This window comes from Oncorhynchus keta, chromosome 2 (assembly GCF_023373465.1).
Source record: "Oncorhynchus keta strain PuntledgeMale-10-30-2019 chromosome 2, Oket_V2, whole genome shotgun sequence".
Classification (NCBI taxonomy): Eukaryota; Metazoa; Chordata; class Actinopteri; order Salmoniformes; family Salmonidae; genus Oncorhynchus; species Oncorhynchus keta.
In genome coordinates this window covers 14,922,315-14,937,324 of record NC_068422.1, presented here as the reverse complement: position 1 = coordinate 14,937,324, position 15,010 = coordinate 14,922,315, and the positions used below count along the sequence as shown (strand labels likewise).

At 47.0% G+C, this 15,010-nt stretch overlaps 1 protein-coding gene across 8 annotated transcripts in view; it reads left to right on the top strand.

The window, feature by feature from the left end:
- The window catches only part of LOC118397063 (myocardin-related transcription factor A-like), a 64,350-nt gene extending 50,145 nt beyond the window's left edge, over positions 1–14,205 (top strand). For 7 of the 8 annotated variants that reach the window (XM_035791517.2, XM_035791484.2, XM_035791507.1 and 4 more), the window contains 12 exons: positions 360–527; positions 1,377–1,537; positions 1,682–1,807; positions 1,929–2,176; positions 3,153–3,321; positions 3,498–4,979; positions 5,270–5,482; positions 5,591–5,707; positions 7,075–7,224; positions 7,377–7,466; positions 7,708–7,768; positions 12,100–14,205. In XM_035791517.2, the coding sequence (XP_035647410.1) occupies positions 360–527; positions 1,377–1,537; positions 1,682–1,807; positions 1,929–2,176; positions 3,153–3,321; positions 3,498–4,979; positions 5,270–5,482; positions 5,591–5,707; positions 7,075–7,224; positions 7,377–7,466; positions 7,708–7,768; positions 12,100–12,632 (3,518 nt within the window). In that variant the 3' untranslated portion in view covers positions 12,633–14,205. The remainder of the gene's footprint in view (positions 1–359; positions 528–1,376; positions 1,538–1,681; positions 1,808–1,928; positions 2,177–3,152; positions 3,322–3,497; positions 4,980–5,269; positions 5,483–5,590; positions 5,708–7,074; positions 7,225–7,376; positions 7,467–7,707; positions 7,769–12,099) is intronic. The other variant, XM_035791527.2, reaches the window with a different exon arrangement.
- Positions 14,206–15,010: the final 805 nt, after the last annotated feature.

The window sequence follows — 15,010 nt, the reverse complement described above, 5'->3', positions numbered from 1 at the left end:
TTCCTGTTCGTGAGCGTTTCTCCTTTGCCAAGATAATCCATACCCCTGACAGGTGTGGCATATCAATACTCTGATTAAACAGCATGATCATTACACAGATGCACCTTGTGCTGTGGACAATAAAATGCTATTCTAAAATGTGCAGTTTTGTCACACAACACTGCCACAGATGTCTCAAGTTTTGAGGGAGCGTGCAATTGGCACTGCTGATTGCAGGATTGTCCACCAGAGCTGCTGCCAGAGAATTTAATGTTAATTTCTCTACCATAAGCTGCCTCCAATGTCGTTTTAGAGAATTTAGCAGTACATCTAACCGGCCTAATACCGTGTGTTTTTGTTCCTCTTCTCTCTTCACGCAGAGACGTCAGCAGAGCCGTCTCTGCAGGCCAAGGAGCTGCAGCTGAAGAGGGCCAGGCTGGCTGATGACCTCAATGATAAGATCTCCCACAGACCTGGTCCTATAGAGCTCATCCACAAGAACATCCTGCCTGTCGACCTGGACTGTCCTCTGCAGCACTCACTACTGGGTATGAACACACACTGTCCACTGCAATACACACTGTCCACTGCAATACACACTGTCCACTGCAATACACACACTGTCCACTGCAATACACACACTGTCCACTGCAATACACACACTGTCCACTGCAATACACACACTGTCCACTGCAACACACACACACACACACACACACACACACACACACACACACACACACACACACACACACACACACACACACACACACACACACACACACCCACACTGTCCACTGAAACACTCACTTCTGTTCTAGGTATGTACCCATTCTTATTGTCCAGTGTAACATACATTACAGATCAAGTATACAACACTACTTCTCATTGCAACACTTTACTGGGTACATACACAACATAAGTTCCAGTGTGTACACAACAACACCTTAGTCAACTGGGTAGGAGCGTCCTTCCTGTGCACAGTCCACTGCAACACGTTTACTGGCCAGGTGAATTAGTCCTTCACTCAGACAAATGTACCCAACCACTCCCAAACGCCCTTATATTCAATTAATCACTTTTCATGGTTCACATTCAAATGTTCCTTAAATGTTATCATTGCAATGCATCAATGTCACAATACTGGACTGGTGTGGGGACATTGTTATTGCTAAATCCTTGTGCTGGAGAGACTGTGACCACTTCCATCATTAGTCATTCTGGTTTGGCTATCGCCTCTTTTTCGTATTACCAATTACTATTCCCTCTGTTTGAAATACAGTTGATGTTCGTTGTAGTGAGACTCAACCTCACAACTAATCAACTTGTTGTTAGAGACAATCATTTGTTTGGCAAGAAGAATGGCAAAATAGAGGTTTAATAAATGTTTCTCTCAGATTCTCCAAAGGGTGCAGGAGAATCCTCATTGGACGAGGACAGCAGTGATGCATTTTCTCCGGATACGCTAGCCAATCACGACTCTCCACTGGGTCCACTCTCTCAGCTGTCCCCCTCTGACATGCTCACTCAGAAAAAGGACATGTCCCCCTCACAGCTAGTAGGTTGAAGTCTTATTTTTGAACAGTACGTATAGCCACATAATGGAGATAGCCACTGGTATTCCTGCAAGTTACATAAACAAGTAATCACAGGAGTTGTCCCATTATTGACACTTAAACTGACCAATCAGATGTTTTCTCAGTTCCTTACCCAGGTCCCACCACCACCTCCACTGTTAGTGAATGGCCAAGACTCATTGCCACCACAGAAGCTGACCAATGGGACTGTGATGTCGGGAGCTTCCCGCCCTGCTACTGGTCAGACCAAGGTGAGAGACATCCCCTGTGTCCAGTATTAAATGGAATTTAATGCTTTGTGTATACATGCAATCATATCTTACTTACCACTTCTCTCCCTCTCCCCATCTCCCACTCTTCCACCACTCCCAGTCGAAACCCAGTTTGGAGCGGCCCCCCCAGAGGCCTAAGAAGGCCAAAGACAACAAGCCCAAGGTGAAGAAGCTCAAGTACCACCAGTACATCCCTCCGGACCAGAAGGCTGACCGGGAGCCTCCCCCTCAGCTGGACTCCACCTACACCAAGATCCTCCACCAGCAGCAGCTGTTCCTCCAGCTGCAGATTCTCCACCAGCAGCAGCAGCACTATAACTACCACACCATCCTCCCAGCACCACCCAAGTGAGTGTGTGGGGTAAAAAGGTGTAAGTAGGTGGGGGAAAGAGGTGTGAGTGTGTGGGGTAAAAAGGTGTAAGTAGGTGGGGTAAAGAGGTGTGAGTGTGTGGGGGAGGGGAAGAGGTGTGAGTTTGGGGGAGGGGAAGAGGTGTGAGTTTGGGGGAGGGGAAGAGGTGTGAGTTTGGGGGAGGGGAAGAGGTGTGAGTTTGGGGGAGGGGAAGAGGTGTGAGTTTGGGGGAGGGGAAGAGGTTTGAGTTTGGGGGAGAAAGATGTATGAGTTTGGGGGAGAAAGATGTATGAGTTTGGGGGAGAAAGATGTATGAGTTTGGGGGAAGAGGTGTAAGTGTGGGGGGGGAGAGGTGTGAGTGTGGGGGGGGGAGAGGTGTGAGTGTGGGGGAGAGAAAGAGGTGTGAGTGTGGGGGGGAGAGGTGTGAGTGTGGGGGAGAGAAAGAGGTGTGAGTGTGGGGGGGGCGGGGAGAGGTGTGAGTGGGGAGAAAGAAGTGTGAGTGTGGTGGGAAGAAAGAGGTGTGTGTGTGGGGGGAGAAAGAGGTGTGTGAGGTGTGAGTGTGGGGGGAGAAGAGGTGTGGGGGGAGAAATGAGGTGGGGGGAGAAGTGGGGGGGGAAGAAAGAGGTGTGAGTGTGGGGGGAGAAAGAGGTGTGGGGGGGGGGGAGAAAGAGGTGTGAGTAGGGGGTAAGAAGTGTGTGGAGGTGGGGGAGAAAGAGGTGTTAGTGTGGGGGGAAGAAAGAGGTGTGAGTGTCTCTAGAAGTCCCCACAAGAATAGTAAACAAACAAAAAGTTGACCAACTGGGAACATTTTGTTGGTCCCCACGAGCTCCTAAACCTAAGCTATGGTTAAGGTTAGGCTTAAAGTTAGGGTACGGGTTAAAATAATAGGATTTTGAACTGAATCGTATGCCCCCTTAAGGTTAGCTGCATAAGACTGTGTGTGGACTGACTCATCTGTTGTTTCTCTCTCCTCAGACCACCTGCAGAGCAACCACCTTCAACCAACCCCGCCCCTTCCCTTTTGCGCAGTATTCCCCCGACGGCCCCTGTCCCTTCCAATCCGAATGGGTCCAGTCGTCAGAGCCAAACCCCTGTGGGAGGGACCAAACCTTTGACGCTACCAGCCAACCTGGATGACTTCAAAGTGAGTAGATAGGTGGATACATCGAAAAATAATTATACTTTTGTGTGTAGACACTAGCTACTGGGAATGTATTTATTTCAGATCAGTGTAGATAAAGACTATTGATATGCACTTTTGGAGGGAGGGAGGGAGATGTAATGGATCAGAATCATAACTGTACTTCTTCTCTCCTCCAGGTTGCTGAGCTGAAACAGGAGCTGAAACTACGGTGTCTGACCGTGTCTGGCACCAAGATGGACCTGATTGAGAGGCTGAGGAACTACCAGGAGCAGAACGGTTTAGATCGAGCTGGTGTTACTGCTACTGTAAACCCTAAACCCAGCCAACCAACCCCACCGCACGCCTCAATCCAACCTGCTGGCTCCATCAGCCCTGCCCCCCCCCAGGCTGGAACTAATCCACACACCCACCATTCAGGAGACGCAACAGGGAAGGTACCCGCTTTCTCATTGGCTCAGACTGCCGCTCCAGCCTGTATTTTGAGGTTTGGCAGTACGAGCTCCTCCCCTCCAGTCTCCCCCACCCCGTCAGAACGTTCTCTGGCGGTGATGAGCCCCGACGAGACCAGCTGTAATGGAGACGTGTTTGGGGAGATGGTGAGCTCTCCCCTGACCCAGCTCAGCCTGCACCCTTCTCCACAGCACCACTCCCCAGCCTCCATCAAAGAGGAGAACCAGGGTCACTTATCCACCTGCAGCCTCTCCCAGTCCCGTCATTCTCACACCGAGCTTCAGCCTGCCGCCCCACCTCAGGAGCCCCTAGCCGGGCCAACCATGGAGGCCTCCCCCTTGGACAAGGACCAGATGCTTCAGGAGAAGGACAAGCAGATTGAGGAGCTGACACGCATGCTGAGGCAGAAACAGAGGCTGGTGGAGAACCTGCGCTCCCAATTGGAACAGGGGAAACAGACTGGAGCAGTGAGAGAGATGGAGGGAGTACAGGGAGTGTTGGTGAACGGTTATGCCCAGGAGGCCCAAACCACCCCCATCAAAGCCTCTACCATCCTCAATCTCTCTCTCACCAACACAGACATGGTGAGGATCAAGAAGGAGGTAGACACAGAAGAAGGGATGGAGGGAGTGGACGAGGCTCAGCCGACACAGTGCTCTCAGCAGACCCTGCTCAAACTGCAGCAGGTCCCCCGGATACAGGTTGAACAACAGACACAACAAATACTACAGACACAACAACTGAAACAACAGCAGGCACAACAACCACAGATACAACTACTACAGACACAACTACTACAGACACACTCACAACAACAACAACAGACACAACAGCATTCCAAACAGCTCCAGCAACAACAGACACAGCAGATGCAGCAGCAGATTACTTCGGCCCAGTTGTTAATCCAGCAACAGCTGATCATCCAGCAGAAACAGCTCCAGCTGCAGGCCAAACAGCTGCAGGCCAAACAGCTGCAGGCCAAACAGCTGCAGGCCAAACAGCTGCAGGACAAACAGCTGCAGGCCAAACAGCTGCAGGACAAACAGCTGCAGGACAAACAGCTGCAGGACAAACAGCTGCAGGACAAACAGCTGCAGGACAAACAGCTGCAGGACAAACAGCTGCAAGTACTGCAGAGGAAGCAGCAGAGACAGTACCAGAGACAGCAGCAGAACAAACAACTGAGTCAGACAGTCACCCCACAACAGGTACATTCAACCATTACAGCTCTCGATCGTACAGTCTGCAGATCTACAGTATAGGAATACACGCCGCTGACAGTCGCCACACATCAGGTCCATATTTTATACTTAACGGAATAAACTTGTCTGAAACCTGAAGACTTCAGCTCAACAGGCAAACAGTTTGGCAAGCAGGAGACACAGGTTTCAAACCTAGTTGACACAAGTCTCTTCCCCTTCTCTGTTGGGTCATTATGATTGGCTCGTGTCTGGGCCCTGTGTTTGAATATGCCTCTTTCCTACTCTATTCTCTTCAGGTCACTCCAGTCTTCATCAGCCAACAGAATAGCACCCAGGTCCCCTCCCAGACCTTCTCATTGGACCTCCTCAAATCGGGCACCACACCCACCCTGGTCACCGACGGCAATGGCAACCACTACCTGATAGCACTGACCAATAACAGTGCAGAGGGCCAAAACGGCGTGACCTCATTGGGCAAAACCAGTGGATCGCAACGCATCACACTGCAGGTTCAGTTACACTGTAAATCTGCTATTAAGTGTTACAGGTCTCTATATTGGTGAAATGATTGTGTAAGATGGTATCACAGTGCAGTAACGTTGCCCTTTTTACTCTAGCGATTGCAGTCAACTCCAAGTAAGCTCCCCAGCCAATTGCCAGCTGAGATACTGAGCTCTGATACCCAATCAAAACAACAGTTACAACCAGGCCCTGTCAACCAGTCTATCAAAAAGGTATTAAAATGACAAAACATTGTGACAGAAACAAGGTTGTATTACACACACACACACACACACACACACACACACACACACACACACACACACACACACACACACACACACACACACACACACACACACAATATTAGCAGACACTGTCTGTAAAAAAGGATAGGGGGTAAACCTGTCCCTCTGAGGACTAAAGTAGTTTGCTGGGTTGGATGCTGTATGGGTGCTGTCTTGACTGACTTGTCACACACTTGTCACACTGACTTGTCAACCAACACACTGGAGATCTTTAGGGTTCTTTAATGGGTAATTGTAGGTAGTGGTTCTACAAGGTAGAAAAAAATATATATTTTTAACCTTTTATTTAACTAGGCAAGTCAGTTAAGAACAAATTCTTATTTACCATGACGGCCAAACCCGGATGACGCTGGGCCAATTGTACGCCGCCCTATGGGACTCCTAATCACTGCCGGTTGTAGCACTGGTTCTAGCACTGAGATGCAGTGCCTTAGACCGCTGTGCCACTCGGGAGCCCAAAGATACCCCTTTTACATATTATTGTGTACTATCATAGGTTATGTATGGCTATAGACAGATGAAATATGAAATATGCATACAATATAATCTAAGATATACAGTATATCACAAAAGTGAGTACACCTGTTCACTTAAAGGTGTACTTACTTTTGTTGCCAGCGGTTTAGACATTAATGGCTGTGTTGAGTTATTTTGAGGGGACAGCAAATTTACATTGTTATACAAGCTGTACACTCACCACTTTACATTATAGCAAAGTGTCATTTCTTCAGTGTTGTCACATGAAAATATATACTCAAATGTTTACAAAAATGTGAGGGGTGTACTCACTTTTGTGATATACTGTATATTACCATACAATATACAATACTAATACCTTAATACAACTCTAATTTTGCCACATAATACAACTCTTAAGTTATAAGCAGGCTGTACAATACAACAAACTGCATAGAGTAAATGCATTGCGAGCAGAATACAGTGTGATAAAACATCACATATTACTCACTATTAGATGTGAGCACAAATAACGTTAAACATGGTGCAACTTGTTGTCTTGTTGCTTCTGTGGCGAACTCACAAACTGCCCGTCTTCAACGCAACTCACTGACGAGGCGGGATTTACAATTAGCAGGCTAAAGAGAAAGTCTCTGATTGGATAGAAAAGGGGTGACTGAGGAGCTGTCAGGCATTCTAACTAAAGGGACTAGGGGTGCGTAGGGAAATACTCAATATGAATGAGGGGCCGTGTTAACAGCTTCTTAAAATGATAACAAAAATCAAGACTGGCCTTATTTAATTTCCTCTTCCTCATACCCCTCGTTCTGTAACAGAAGGCAGGTCTACATCTGGAAACAAATGGCATAACCAATGGGGTGCCAGAGCCCACTCAATCTGTCTCCGCCCCGCCCAATCTCCATCCTTTCTTTGGCGAGGTGTCCAATTTGTCTGAAAGCCAAAGCACCTCTCCCCCCTCTCTCAAGGTAAGATATATTCTGCAATGATCATTCATGGCATGTCAACGTCATCTCATATTTGATTTTTCATTCGTCTCCATGTTTTTATTCTTTCTCTGTTGCCTATTTCCTTTCCCCTTCCCTCATCCTTTCTTTATTCTCTGCTTCCACCATTTCAGAGAGAAGTGTGTCCGACTTTTGACTGGCACACTTTGTTCATCCCTCCCTCTCCTGAACAGACCTCTTTCTCCTTCACTCAACGACCTAAAGTATGTCCTTCACTCCTCCCATCTCCCTCTGCCCAACTCCCTCTGCTCATGTTTATTCATGTCTTCTTTTACATCCTCTTTTCTCTTCTCTCGTTTTCTCTGTCCATCTGTATGCATCGGTTTCGTCTCAAATTTGCTCAAAGTATTTTGGTAATTTTATAGTACTGTACATGTTTGACGATTTTGTTTAAACAATCATGAGTACTGTAAACTGTTCAAAATATATATCCTCTTCTCCTAGGAGAACGGGCTGAGCAGTCAGCAGATGGACGATCTGTTTGACATCCTCTTGAAGAGTGGCGGTAAGAGAACATAGCAGTACACACAACATAACACTCACATATACAGCACCAGTAAAACACACCTACTTGGACACACCTACTCATTCAAGGGTTTTTCTGAATTTTTCACTATTTTCTACATTGTAGAATAATAGTGAAGACATCAAAACTATGAAATGACACATGGAATCATGTAGTAACCAAAACATTTTTTAACAAATCAAAATATATTTTTCAAATATTTGAGACCCTTTGACTTGATGACAGCTTTGCACACTCTTGGCATTCTCTCAACCAACTTCATGAGGTAGTCACTTGGAATGCATTTCAATTTAACAGGTGTGCATTCTTAATGCGTTTGAGCCAAGCAGTTGTGTTGTGACAAGGTTGTGGTGGTATACAGAAGCCCTATTTGGTAGAAGACCAAGTCCATATTATGACAAGAACAACTCAAATAAGCAAAGAGAAATTACAGTCTATCATTACTTTAAGACATGAAGGTCAGTCAATCTGGAAAATGTCACGTAGTTTGAACGTTTCTTCAAGTGCAGTCGTAAAAACCATCAAGCACTTTGATGATACTGGCTATCATGAGGACCACCTCAGGAAAGGAAGACCCATAGTTACCTCTTCTGCAGATTGGCTAATCTGAAAACAAGACTCCCTAAATTTTATCAGCATATCGATTGCGCAACCAGGGGTGGTAAAACCTTGGATCATTGTTACTCTAACTTCCGCAACGCATATAAGGCCCTGCCCCGCCCCCCTTTCGGAAAAGCTGACCACGACTCCATTTTGCTGATCCCTGCCTACAGGCAGAAACTAAAACAAGAGGCTCCCACGCTGAGGTCTGTCCAACGCTGGTCAGACCAAGCTGACTCCACACTCCAAGACTGCTTCCATCACGTGGACATGTTTCGTATTGCGTCAGATAAAAATATTGACGAATACGCTGATTCGGTGTGCGAGTTCATTAGAACGTGCGTCGAAGATGTCGTTCCCATAGCAACGATAAAAACATTCCCTAACCAGAAATCGTGGATTGATGGCAGCATTCGCGTGAAACTGAAAGCGCGAACCACTGCTTTTAATCAGGGCAAGGTGTCTGGTAACATGTCCGAATATAAACAATGCAGCTATTCCCTCCGCAAGGCTATTAAACAAGCTAAGTGTCAGTACAGAGACAAAGTGGAATCTCAATTCAATGGCTCAGACACAAGAGGCATGTGGCAGGGTCTACAGTCAATCACGGACTACAAGAAGAAACCCAGCCCAGTCACGGACCAGGATGTCTTGCTCCCAGGCAGACTAAATAACTTTTTTGCCCGCTTTGAGGACAATACAGTGCCACTGACACGGCCTGCAACGAAAACATGCGGTCTCTCCTTCACTGCAGCCGAGGTGAGTAAGACATTTAAACGTGTTAACCCCCGCAAGGCTGCAGGCCCAGACGGCATCCCCAGCCGCGCCCTCAGAGCATGCGCAGACCAGCTGGCCGGTGTGTTTACGGACATAGTCAATCAATCCCTATACCAGTCTGCTGTTCCCACATGCTTCAAGAGGGCCACCATTGTTCCTGTTCCCAAGAAAGCTAAGGTAACTGAGCTAAACGACTACCGCCCCGTAGCACTCACTTCCGTCATCATGAAGTGCTTTGAGAGACTAGTCAAGGACTATATCACCTCCACCCTAACTGACACCCTAGACCCACTCCAATTTGCTTACCGCCCGAATAGGTCCACAGACGATGCAATCTCAACCTCACTGCACACTGCCCTAACCCACCTGGACAAGAGGAATACCTATGTGAGAATGCTGTTCATCGACTACAGCTCGGCATTCAACACCATAGTACCCTCCAAGCTCGTCATCAAGCTCGAGACCCTGGGTCTCGACCCCGCCCTGTGCAACTGGGTACTGGACTTCCTGACGGGCCGCCCCCAGGTGGTGAGGGTAGGCAACAACATCTCCTCCCCGCTGATCCTCAACACGGGGGCCCCACAAGGGTGCGTTCTGAGCCCTCTCCTGTACTCCCTGTTCACCCACGACTGCGTGGCCACGCACGCCTCCAACTCAATCATCAAGTTTGCGGACGACACAACAGTGGTAGGCTTGATTACCAACAACGACGAGACGGCCTACAGGGAGGAGGTGAGGGCCCTCGGAGTGTGGTGTCAGGAAAATAACCTCACACTCAACGTCAACAAAACTAAGGAAATGATTGTGGACTTCAGGAAACAGCAGAGGGAACACCCCCCTATCCACATCGATGGAACAGTAGTGGAGAGGGTAGCAAGTTTTAAGTTCCTCGGCATACACATCACAGACAAACTGAAATGGTCCACTCACACTGACAGCGTCGTGAAGAAGGCGCAGCAGCGCCTCTTCAACCTCAGGAGGCTGAAGAAATTTGGCTTGTCACCAAAAGCACTCACACACTTCTACAGATGCACAATCGAGAACATCCTGGCGGGCTGTATCACCGCCTGGTACGGCAACTGCTCCGCCCTCAACCGTAAGGCTCTCCAGAGGGTAGTGAGGTCTGCACAACGCATCACCGGGGGCAAACTACCTGCCCTCCAGGACACCTACACCACCCGATGTTACAGGAAGGCCATAAAGATCATCAAGGACATCAACCACCCGAACCACTGCCTGTTCACCCCGCTATCATCCAGAAGGCGAGGTCAGTACAGGTGCATCAAAGCTGGGACCGAGAGACTGAAAAACAGCTTCTATCTCAAGGCCATCAGACTGTTAAACAGCCACCACTAACATTGAGTGGCTGCTGCCAACACACTGTCATTGACACTGACCCAACTCCAGCCACTTTAATAATGGGAATTGATGGGAAATGATGTAAATATATCACTAGCCACTTTAAACAATGCTACCTTATATAATGTTACTTACCCTACATTATTCATCTCATATGCATACGTATATACTGTACTCTACATCATCGACTGCATCCTTATGTAATACATGTATCACTAGCCACTTTAACTATGCCACTTTGTTTACTTTGTCTACATACTCATCTCATATGTATATACTGTACTCGATACCATCTACTGTATGCTGCTCTGTACCATCACTCATTCATATATCCTTATGTACATGTTCTTTATCCCCTTACACTGTGTATAAGACAGTAGTTTTGGAATTGTTAGTTAGATTACTTGTTGGTTATCACTGCATTGTCGGAACTAGAAGCACAAGCATTTCGCTACACTCGCATTAACATCTGCTAACCATGTGTATGTGACAAATAAAATTTGATTTGATTTGCAGAGGATAAGTTCATTAGTTACCAGCCTTAGAAACTGCAGCCCAAACAAATGCTTCAGAGAGTTAAGGTAACAGACACATCTCAACATCAACTGTTCAGAGGAGACTGTGTGAATCAGGCCTTCATGGTCTAATTGCTGCCAAGAAACCAATACTAAAGGACACCAATAAGAAGAAGAGACTTGATTGGGCCAAGAAACACGAGCAATGGACATTCGATCGGTTGAAATCTGTCCTTTGGTCCAAATTAGCCATTTTTTTGTTGTTGTTCCAACCGCCATGTCTTTGTCAGACGCAGAGTAGGTGAACGGATGATCTCCACACGCGTGGTTCCCACCGTGAAGCATGGAGGAAGGAGGTGGTGTGATGGTGTAGGGGTGCTTTGCTGGTGACACTGTCTGAATTATTTAGAATTCAAGGCACACTTAACCAGCATGGCTACTACAGCATTCTGCAGCAATACGCCATCCCATCTGGTTTGGGCTTAGTGGGACTATCATTTTTTTCCCAACAGGACAATAACCCAACACACCTCCAGGCTGTGTAAAGGCTATTTGACATAGAAGGAGAGTGAGGGAGTGCTGCATCAGATGACCTGGCCTCCACAATCAACCGACCTCAACCCAATTGAGATGGTTGGGGATGAGTTGGACCGCAGAGAAGGAACAGCAGCCAACAAGTGCTCAGTATATGTGGGAACTCCTTCAAGGCTGTTGGAAAAGCATTCCAGGTGAAGCTGGTTGAGAAAATGCCAAGAGTGTGCAAAGCTGTCATCAAGGCAAAGGGTGGCTATTTGAAGAATATAAAATCTATTAATTTGTTTAAAACATTCTTGTTTACTACATGATTCCATAGGTGTTATTTCATGGTTTTGATGTCTTCGCTATTTTTCTACAATGTAGAAAATAGTACAACTAAAGAAAAACCCTTGAATGAGTAGGTGTTCAAACTTTTGACTGGTACTGTATATCTTCATGTCTCACTGCCAGTACATAAGCAAACCCATTTGTTTTGATCAAGTGCCCGATATTAATGCTTTTTATTTTTTCATCCCCAACCAGAAATCTCTGGATTCCGAGCCAACCCAGACCATTCCCTGGCCCAAAACCACTCCGACCCCTCCAGCCCTCCCTCGTCCCCTCTCCACATCTCGCCGTCCACCACCCCCCTGGAGCCCTCCCTGCCCGATGTGCCTTCCCAGCAGCCCTCGCCATCACCCTGCACAGGAAGTGGTCGTCTGGAGGACTTCCTAGAGAGCACCACGGGCACGCCCCTCCTGGGGGTGGAGCCTGATGACGGTCTGACTTTGATTGATGACCTCCACAGCCAAATGCTGAGCACCCCCAGCATCCTGGACCATCCCCCCTCCCCGGTGGACATGGACACTAGCGACCTGGGCTTCTCCACCCACCCGGCAGGGCTCGACTTTGGGGACCCAGCCCTGGACAGCATGGACTGGCTGGACATCTCTATGGGTGGTGGAGGTGTGAGGACGAGTCTCGCCCCTCTGGGCCCCCACACGCCCCCCAGTGTGTTCTCTGCGGACTTCCTGGACAGCTCGGACCTCACTCTGCACTGGGACTCCTGTTTGTAGCTCTTACGGAATGAGGAGTATGCATACTGTGTACAGGCTCTCTTTCTCTGTCTTACTCACAAAGCAGGTCCACCACTCTGGAGGTACACTGAGACAGGGAGTCTTGTCCTGCGTTCTCTGCCCTCTCGTCACGTTTGGACAGGCTAGAGAGCAAAACTGACTTTAGATCAGAGGCAGTGTGTGAAGGGAATACTGTGGAGTTTGGTCACGCTCTGACACATCCTTCTGGTGACAAAGGGTAACATGTGAAATGCAGCCCCGATGTGTCAGTGGTGCTTCTAACTTTGCACTTATGCTGAGACTGTTGATTGGTGAAAAGTTGTAATGGAACAAATCTCATTGGTGGAAAACTACTCATGAATCAAACCTCATTGGTGCAAACCAGGGGTGCGTTCAGTACGAAAGAATGGTGTTACGTTTTCTCCATCAAATCATTTATTTAAACGAAAACTGTACTCCACTAAACGGCCAGTTGAAGAACAGTGTGATTATGATGGCCCAGAGGGAGATTGTAAATGGTGTGTGCTGCATGAGTTTTACGATTTTAAATGGTCACACCCATATTGATCATGCCACACCCACCAAATGAGAGCAAACACACCTCAAAGACTTTTGAAGAACGGTACACACCGTTTTGGGGAAGCGTGTCATTCAGTTTAAACTGTCACGCAACGGAGGAAACGTTAAATTTGATCGCACCCCAGTTGATGAAATTAACCTCATTGGAGTAGGCAGTTACTGGAGGTGTTTGCTAGACGACTATGCATTTCTGTATATGAGGTATATTATCGATTATCCATCTTTTTCTTCCCGGTTGCTTAGAATAGCAGGTAGGGTATAAAGGGGTCTCAGCTTCCAAACAACTTTTTTATGAAAAAAATAAATGTAAACTTGAATGCGTCTTTGTTTTATTTTTTATAAACCTTTTACATTGTAAATTATTTGGTAACTGTATTTTTATTTTAGCAGGGAGTCCCATTGAGACTAAGGCCTCTTTTTCAAGGGAGCTGCGCTTGAACACAATTTATAACTCTTCAGCTGCTATACTTGCAGCTGAACACACCATTGGGTGCACACTGCCTGCCCAACAGGACACCTACAACTCCAAGTGGATCATCAGGGACCCCAGGCACGCCCTGTTCTCCACACTTGAATCACTCAGACACGGGCTTCACAGGAGCATCATGGCAAAAACGGGACTGGCTAATAGTTTCTACCCTCAGAGCATCAGGCTGCTGAATAGCCACCACTAGTCAGTTAGCTCCCCTGTCTCCCTATGGACTTTCTCTACCCCCCTCTCAATGACAGTCATCACTGTTGCAGTTACTATGTATATTATTACAATTTATTGTTTAAATTTCACTTTGTCCCCAGACATCCTCAATGGTCATGCTGCCCCTCCTGTGGTCATTCTCCCTCTACCCCCTCAACAGTTATTACTATGCCTCCACCCCAATGGACATTTAGTTATTTATCACTGCCACAGTTATGATGTTTATATAGTCCTATTTTGGTAGATTTTTTTTTTATTACTATTTTCATTATTTTATTAAATTTAGTCCTGCATGTTGGAGCTCAAAGCCTAAGTTTTTCACTGTACCCTGCCATCACACCTGCAACCCTGTACATGTGACTATCAGTTCTACCAAATTTCTATCAACAACCAGAGGGGGAAAAAATCTAGATCACCTATACTCATTTAACATTACATTTAAGTCATTTAGCAGACGCTCTTATCCAGAGCGACTTACAAATTGGTGCGTTCACCTTATGACATCCAGTGGAACAGCCACTTTACAATAGTGCATATAAATCTTTTAGGGGGGTGAGAAGGATCACTTATCCTATCCTAGGTATTCCTTAAAGAGGTGGGGTTTCAGGTGTCTCCGGAAGGTGGTGATTGACTCCACACACAGAGACGCGAGGAAGAGCTTTGTACACACCTCCATTTGGTAAGTCTGGCCATAACTCTATCCTCCTGATTCCTGCTTACAAGCAAAGATTAAAGCAGGAAGCACCAGTGACTCGGTCTATAAAAAGTGGTCAGATGAGGCAGATACTAAACTACAGGACTGTTTTGCTATTGCAGACTGGAACATGTTCCGGGATTTTTCCGATGACATTGACGAATACACCACATCAGCCACTGGCTTTATCAATAAGTGCATTGAGGATGTCGTCCCCACAATGACTGTACATACATACTCCAACCAGAATCCATGGATTACAGGCAACATTCGCACTGAGCTAAAGGGTAGAGCTGCCGCTTTCATGTTGTGGGACTCTAACCCGGAAGCTTACAAGAAATCCTGCTATGCCCTGTGACGAACCATGAAACAGGCAAAGCGTCAATACAGGGCTAAGATTGAATCATACTA